This window comes from Erythranthe guttata, chromosome 8 (assembly GCF_056151865.1).
Source record: "Erythranthe guttata isolate IM_541 chromosome 8, IM_541, whole genome shotgun sequence".
In the NCBI taxonomy this organism is placed as follows: domain Eukaryota; kingdom Viridiplantae; phylum Streptophyta; class Magnoliopsida; order Lamiales; family Phrymaceae; genus Erythranthe; species Erythranthe guttata.
Window position 1 is genome coordinate 14,038,031 of NC_142540.1, and position 8,275 is coordinate 14,046,305.

Below are 8,275 nucleotides of genomic sequence, written 5' to 3' on the forward strand. Positions count from 1 at the left end.
TTGAGGGTGCAAAGTGCTATTGTTATTTTTCAAGGGTGCAAAGTGCCAAAATGATATATTTCAAGGATGCAAAGTGTGATTAAGCCGTTATAGTCTTATAGACGCATAAAGAAAGTTGAGTCATTTTGGACATAAAAATTTCGATCTTTTGTTGAAAAAAATAATGTTTGCGTCCTCGGCAACCAACGGATTCCTACAAGTTTGGTACTTCAATTTGCAAAACTTTCGGAGTTTATATGTTGGCAAAACAAGAAAACTTAAGAGGTTATATGTTGAAAAAGATTGGTGCCGAAAATGTAAAAAAAAATCGGAGGTTGAAAGTCGAAAATACATGGAATTGTTTATCTATAACTTCTGAAAACGTACTGTGAGATAATTGTTTCTGAAAAATATAAAAAGACATAAATACATGCATCTTTTGGTTTGTTTTCAGTAGAAGATGGTCTAACTGTAATTCACCCGTTATCTATCATTAAACAACTCTTGAACATTGTTTAATATAAAATAAATTATATTCAAAAATTTAATATGTACGTGATTCGATAAGGAAGAGAAACAAATCACCAAGATTTAGAAGAGATTGTGTGTGAAGAGACACTTGCATATAGATTTCTGGTTTTTCGGTAGGCATTTTTGCACAATTGACCATGATCCTTTCATGTTATAATTTAGTGACATAAATATAATAGAACGGAAAATTAAATGGTATAACTTCTATTTTTATACTCCAAAATTTAAATTTTCATCTTCAGTGTAGAAATTAAATTGATAATTATTTTGATATTCAAAGTCCGAAGATGCAAAAGTGCATCCTGAAAAAAGAGGTATCAAAATATTAACTACCCAAAAAATCTATCATGAATTGAATTGTGTCAATTTTAAATTTATTTACATTTATCTTTAAAATTTGATAATTCATTTAATGCTTGCGGTTGAAGTAAATGAGTATAAAAAAAAAAAAAAATGAGCATCAAATGAAATTAGTATTTGATGATCCATTTTAATATTTTGCCATCCGAGTGGGAGGACCAAATGAAGTATCAAATTACAAAACTACCATTTTGATTCCCAACATTCAAAATATTTCACTCCAATGGAGGTGTTGAAGTGGTAGTTAGTTTGATACTCAACCTCCTCGGGTTGCAAAAATGCACCCAAAAAAGAGAGGAATCAAATATTCTTTAAAAATAGCTCCCGCAATTTCAACGGGAAAAAGAAATAAAATCTCAATAAATTTTCAATGAAAAAAGGGATAATTTATTTAATACCTCAAGAGTTGGAGCATATGAGTTTTTTAAAAGTATCAAAGTATTATTTCAAGCATCAATCGAGTGTTTGATGCTCCGTTTTGATACCTCTCCTTTTGGAGTTGCTTAGAAAGGTGAAGATTCTTGATTCGCCCATGCCGACAATTGATAACCCGTGGTCGCAATTTCATACCATTTGATTATAGTCGAAAAGTAACTGAACGTTTAATTACGTGTTTTGGTTCCTCGACTAATTCATTCTCTAGTATTGAGAAATATATCATCTACAGTTAAACCTCTATAAATTAATACAGTCGGGACTAGGGAAATTCTATTAATTTAGCAAATTATTAAATTATCGAGTTAATAATTTAATACTTTTTCACCGAGTCGGGACTGAGAGAAACTATTATTTAATCGAGGTTATTAATTTATCGAGGTGCTACTGTAGTTTGTTCAACCACATTAAAAGGGGATGCCTCTGCCTACCGAAATATGTTCTTTAAGCTAAACATAGAATTCAAAAACATTGCGGTAAATGAATTTGAACGAGCATTTATGGATCTTTTGAGGTAATTTCTTTGCCACAAAACTGAACTCGCAAAATGATTTCGGGACAGATTTCAGCAAACGGGGCTTTGCAAGTTTTACAAGTTCATCATATGTTTTTCGATCGGCCAATATTGGAACATAACCTCCAATTCGTTTTGTAAACCGTAAACTAGTATATAGGCATACCAACAGACCCATATATATAGTTCCTCATGTAAATCCATCAGGGTGTGCTTAAATCGATCTCTTTCCCAAAACGGCTGTATATTTGTCAACAATACATAAGATTCCGGTTATATAATAAATATATATACACACACACGTATCTACTTGAGTTGCAAACCTGGTGTAATGTCGTCAAGATCTTCGAGCGTGACAATATCACCTGTCTCGATGCTGTCAGCCAAAACAGACTCAATCTTGTTGTTATGTTCTGTACTTTTATGCAGATTGTGGGACTTTGATCTGAACTGACAATAAGCCGATTGCAGTTGCATATGGATTTCATCTATTCTCCCACAATTCTCGTCTTTACGGTCCATTTCAATAACAATCTGCATGAGAATTTTGCGTCACATAATAACCGGAAAAAAAAAATTATATATGTAAAAATCGATATTGAGTTGTTGTTACCTGTGCAGGTGTTTTTACGAAGATGGGGTGAAATCTTTGCCTGCAATACTCATGGAAAAGGAGAGTAAAAATGATTAGAGGAAAAGTGAAGCCCGACGCAATAGGCGATTCCTTGATTCCGAAAACCCCCAAAGCTATTATTTGGGTCAGCACCAAAGAGAATATCGTTGTGTTGTGCACGATAGGCCAATACAGCCCCCCACTGTCGTACTCTGTTACGTACACGTTGAGTATCTGAAACACAATTTTTTTGCGAGACGAAAAATTAAATGATGCTCGAGTAAATAGAACAAATCAAGACATATTGTTATGAGAATGCAAACGAACCTGATTGCGATAAACAAGAAAGGCAAGGACAAAGTAAATGAGGAGGAAGGGCAATATGAGAGGGGCTAAGATGGAACAAGTGAATCCGAGTAGACCAAACAGAAGGACTCTCGGAACTTCTGTGTGGTACGGAAAAGTATATGTCCCGTAAGATGAATCGTCTTTGTTCCGGAGAATGAATCTGTAGAACAAGTTGCAGACAAGGGGGAATGGCTGAATGAGTTCGACCGATAAGCTCGCCCAGCCCGATGTCAGTACGTAAGTCATAAAGAATGTGGCCTGCAAAACATATATAACAGCAACTTTAGTTATTTATGTTTATTTACTCTAACAATAGGATAAACGGAAATTTAATAAGAAGAAGAAATCACAGTTGCTGGCACTGCTTTGGCAAGCAAATTCGGGATATGTTTTGCGTCCCCCAACTTTGTGATCGAAACTTGATAATGATCAATAGCGGCCTCCGTTAGAATATTTGCAAAGAATACGTTCCAGATGACGAAATATACGACTTTGACGCATGTACTTCTTTTCCTTTGGCTACGAGATATGGCTCCCTCCAATGTAGAGAATAACATCATCAAAGGCGGGACGATATATAGAAAGATAATGAATACAACACTCGGTAGATATCCACTGATCAGCTGTTCCATAACTTTCCTGGAGAGAAAAAAAACACGGAAAATAGATTTCAACAATCGTGATTTTGATGCAACATTTAGGATTTTTTTTTTGTTACCTCTTTATAATATCCTTGAGAAATGGAAATATCTTCGTAAGTTTATCAAGATGAACGAGACTTTGTGTGAAGACGACAGGAATAAGGAAGAAAATCACAAAAAATATAGAGGCGACAATAACAGCAATCCTGCGAATCCAGAGGAGTCGGTACGGCACGGATAAGTTTGACCAGAAAATGTCACACGGTTCGGGAGCAGAGTCGGTGACCCACGACATTGGATTCGGTGATTGAAGTGCCTCTGAAGCAACCAACGCAGCATAACGAGTCCTGAAGAAAACCAACGCAGCTCCACACTCCTGCAAGAACGAATCATTAGGCATTGCATGTTCGTCAAGAACGCAATTTCTTTTATTATATTAAGATTTATTATGCACACTACGGCCGTTGTAGATATCGGGGCTAATTTTATTAAGTAAGACCTTTTTCCGCAAATCGGAACCATCAAAGCAGCTATCCCTTGTGGAAATCTTAGGCTCGTTGGAGAGGATCTTAAAAGATGTTGCTCCAGTGCCACCACAAAAACCACATCTCATAAATCGTGGTACGCAGCGTTTCTCCATGTTGGGTGACTTTATCATCTTATACATCTTCTCAGCATCACTCTGCAAATAACCGAAAAAGAATACAGAATAAGTGAAAGTAGCAACACCACACGATAAACTTAATTTGTCAATAACAGCTTAGGATTGATGAAAACACCATGCATAATTACGAAACGGGTAGTAGAACTAAGGTTGACACAAAGAGAACATTCGTCCATGAAGACAACAAACATTACATCGATTTAGATGCTCACCATCAATTTCTGGACGGCTCCCGACTGATAAACCATTTGGTTTGATAAATAGCTCGATGCGTAGTAATCCGTAAAGAATTTGGTCAGAGTGTCGTTATATGATTCTTCCTCGGCCCAAGGAATTGCACGAACAATTACTGTAAAGTGACTTGGGTACGAATGAGATGCAGTTATATGCGTCAATCTCATTTTCGTGATGTTCTTGTATTCCTAAAGACAAGTCGAGAAAAAAAAATTATATAAAACTAAAAAAAAAAAAATTCACATCGTCGAGGTATCTCAATGTAACAAAAAAACAGTGCCGAGTTAGTCCTTACAAAGTAAAGGAGGAGACAAGAGCAGCAAGATATGATGTATAATGCAAGACAATGTGCCCAAAGCCTGCCACAGAGAAAATTAGACGAAAAATGTCGAAGAAAACGAATACATTAAGTCTCATTTTCTTATTTGCTTTCAGGAGATAAAAATTCAGCCGATAATTAAATATATGTATTATCCTCACCATCTTGAGCCTTCCTCGACGTTGCCAATGGTGAAAACGGTCAATTGTTCCTCTGGAATTTGCTTGTGCTCCATTTCTTTACCAAAATAATTAAGTGGAAGAACAAGAAACAAGCATACGATAGCAGCAACAGTGAATACTCTGATGCTGCACATGGTAAAGCAACAATTGAACTATTAGCAATATTCAATGAAGCCAAAAAAAGGTTTAACGAAGAATCATATGATGACACCGCAATCAATTTCTTTACGGATTACTATACATTATTTTCTTTTTATTTATTTATTTTAGGAACAAACACATTCTCGTGACGGTTTCAGATCAACAATCGATGAAGTAATTGTGCGGTTCAATCATTAAATTTTTTTAACTGAAAAAGGAAAGGTTAACTGGCGGGTAACAGCCGATGATCCGGGACGAGAAACTGGTTTTGAGACGGATTTTATGACATATAAAACAAATGAGAGCACCCTAGAGAACTGAAATCGGGTTTCGTATCTCCCCACGAGCTCTGATTCTCCCAACAGAGTTGCGTTATAACAGATTAGTGTTATCCACACTTGTGCTCGAATGGTACAACATTCCATTCACCACACTTGAAAAGTCTATGTACAAAATTCTGAAAAACGAGAGCAGAAATTTAAAAATTAAACACGATCGATCACCTGAAGACAACTGCACGGAGAAATACGACAGAATCGACACCCCCAGTGAGGTATAATTCGTCTTCGGAGGCTTCCCATGCCTTGACAATCCAACTAGGAGAAGGAATAAGCCTCCCAAACCAAAACGGGTCGTTACGTTTCGAGTGTACTTGTGAAAGCTTCTGTCCAAAGTATACGCTCACTAGACTTGGTTGTTTCCTTAGAACCGAGTACAGAGAAAAAAGCACCGCACATACCGCTGTATTTATACCGGCAGAGGTCAACAGAGCAGATATGTTCATCTCTATTCCACTCTATCGACAAAACTCCGATATTTCATTACGCCAATTTTACGCAAATAATCTTCATCGTTTGTCCGGATAGACTTGTGCCGAACAAAGCCAAATTTTTTTTTTTCCCTCAAACTTGTGAAACTGCAAGAACAAAGCAGAATTCTCAAATTTAACAATCGAAACTCGTACTAGGTATTCTAATCATACCATTGCGGAACTCGTACACGAAAGAATTCCCATTTCGACAAAACTCCGATGCTTGTGAAATCAAAAATTAATGTTAAAAAAAATGAAGACAATCGCAAATTCATTTCTTCAGAACGGAAGAAACTTACCTTGGTTAAGTATTTTCCAAAAACTGAAAAATGAGATTAACCTAAGCAAACTGCAAAAAACCGAGTAACTTTGCGTGGACTGCAAAAGAGGCAATGCGTTTACGAAAGGGGTTTGCGGTTTGATTAAAAGGAAACATCAACAATGATGAAGCCCTAATTTTTTTTTAATTGAAATGTTTATTTGAATTTCCCTAACCATTAATTAATTCGGATTTAAGGATTCATATCCACGCGTAAACTGAAATAAGAGGAGCCAGCGAGAAAGAGAGAGAGATACAGAGAGAGAGAAAATCGGGCGGGATGCGTCGGTATACGAGTGAGTATATTAATATATCTCAAAAAATATGTTTTCTTTAACTTTATTATATAATATTATATATATATATATATTTAATTTATTTAATTATTTAAAGGGTAAATTCCATTTCCTCTTGTATTTTGGCTCGATATCACTTTAGCCCTTCTATTCTCGATTGCATAGATTTGCCTCCCTGTACTTGAATTTTTTTCTCAAGGTGGCTTTCGCCGTTAGTTTTCAGACATTTGACATTAACACCGTTTGATCTAAATCTGAAAATTACAAAAAATCCACCCCTCCTAGTTTAAATAATTATTAAAAAGGGGTAATGACAAATAGGCCCATAACAAGTGCACTTAATTAAAAGAGGGACATCCAAGTTTTTTGTCTTTCAAATAAATCCAACCCATTCAAACTTATTTGCAAATAAGGAAAATCCTTTTATATATACCAAAATTACCCACAATTCATTGAAACTCAATTTAACTCCAATTTCATGATTTACACCCCAATTTCATCAATTAACTAATTTTAACCATAATTTCAATTTTGACCCGCCACCACCGGAGACCGCCGGTCGCCGCCGTTGACTTTTTTTTTTTTTTTTTTTTTTTTTTTTGAAATTTTTTTTCCAGAATTTTTTTTCGGCCGGTCAACTGCCGTTGACCGCCGGATCTACGGCGTTGACTTTTTTTTTTTTTATAATTTTGTTTTTTCTTAAAAAAAATATTTTAATTAATATTACTGTCTTGGCTGCTAAATTACTGTCCCCGGCAGTTATTTAACTGTCGGAGACAGTAATTTAACTGTTAATTGACTCTTTTTTTTTTCTTCAAAAATATTTTAATTAATATTGCTGTATTCGTTGCTAAATTACTGTCTCCAGCAGTTATTTAACTGTCGGAGATAGTAATTTAACTGTTAATTGACTTTTTTATTCTATATTTTTAATTAATATTACTGTATTCGTTGCTAAATTACTGTCTCCGGCAGTTATTTAACTGTCGGAGACAGTAATTTAACTGTTAATTGACTTTTTTTTTTTAATTTTTTTCCTTTAAAAAAATTATTTTAATTAATATTACTGCCTTGGATGTTAAATTACTGTCTCCAACAGTAATTTAACTGTCTTAGACAATAATATTAATAATATTACTGTTCGGAAAAATAATATTCATAATATTACTGTCCCAAAAAGTAATATTACTGTCTGAGACAGTAATTTAGTAGCCAAAACAGTAATATTAATTACAATATTTTTAATCTAAGAAAAAAAATTTCAAAAAAAAAAAAAAAGTCAACGCCGGAATCTGGCCGGAAAAAAAACATTTCAGAAAAAAAATTATTTTCTGAAAAAAAAGTTTTGGGGGTTAATGTGATATATTTGTTTAAATCCGGGGTCAATGTGTAATATTAAGGAAGTTAGAGCATAATGGGTGGAATTGATAAGAATTATATTATTGAGTGTATTTTAGACTAAAGACATGGGGATGGGCTTAATTGAGAGAATGTTTTTTTTTGTGGACCAAAATGCATTTAAGTCCCATGTGATGGGCCTTTTTGCCATTTGCCCTATTAAAAAAATTAAAAAAAAATTAAAAAAAATTGTGGCTGGCGTCGTGGACTATGTTTTCTCGTTGTCTTGAATTTTTTTTAATTAGTTTTTGTTTATTTTTTATTTTGTTTTTTTAATAATTATTTAAACTGGGAGAGGTGGCGGTTTTGTAATTTCAGAGCTTATCAAACGGTGTTAAAGTTAAATGTCTGAAACTAATAACGAGCCACATTGAGACAATTTTTCAAGTATAGAGGAGGAAATCAATGCAATCGAGAGTAGAAGGGGGTAAAGTGCTACCGAACCAAAGTACAAGGAAGAAAGTGGAATTTACCATATATTTAAATATTT

General features: G+C 34.6%; 1 protein-coding gene across 1 annotated transcript; it reads right to left on the minus strand.

The window, feature by feature from the left end:
• Positions 1-1,802: 1,802 nt before the first annotated feature.
• LOC105970627 (hyperosmolality-gated Ca2+ permeable channel 2.1) lies at positions 1,803-6,426 on the minus strand. Its single transcript, XM_012995459.2, has 12 exons — positions 6,072-6,426; positions 5,465-5,877; positions 4,800-4,946; positions 4,615-4,678; positions 4,298-4,507; positions 3,921-4,103; positions 3,499-3,797; positions 3,131-3,419; positions 2,760-3,038; positions 2,433-2,666; positions 2,143-2,353; positions 1,803-2,059 (listed from the first exon to the last, which is right to left on the minus strand). The coding sequence occupies exons 2-12, from the start codon at positions 5,743-5,745 to the stop codon at positions 2,034-2,036; spliced, it is 2,223 nt and encodes a 740-aa protein (XP_012850913.1). The 5' UTR covers positions 5,746-5,877; positions 6,072-6,426; the 3' UTR covers positions 1,803-2,033.
• Between the last annotated feature and the right edge of the window lie 1,849 nt (positions 6,427-8,275).

Bases quoted from the DNA above. Each gene is read 5' to 3' on its own strand.
- LOC105970627 (XM_012995459.2), bottom strand. From the start codon at position 5,745: ATGAACATATCTGCTCTGTTGACCTCTGCCGGTATAAATACAGCGGTA. The intron at 4,508-4,614 runs GTAAGGACTAAC...ACTTGTCTTTAG, and splicing joins CTTGTCTCCTCCTTTACTTT to GAATACAAGAACATCACGAA. The intron at 3,798-3,920 runs GTCTTACTTAAT...TCGTTCTTGCAG, and splicing joins GTTCCGATTTGCGGAAAAAG to GAGTGTGGAGCTGCGTTGGT.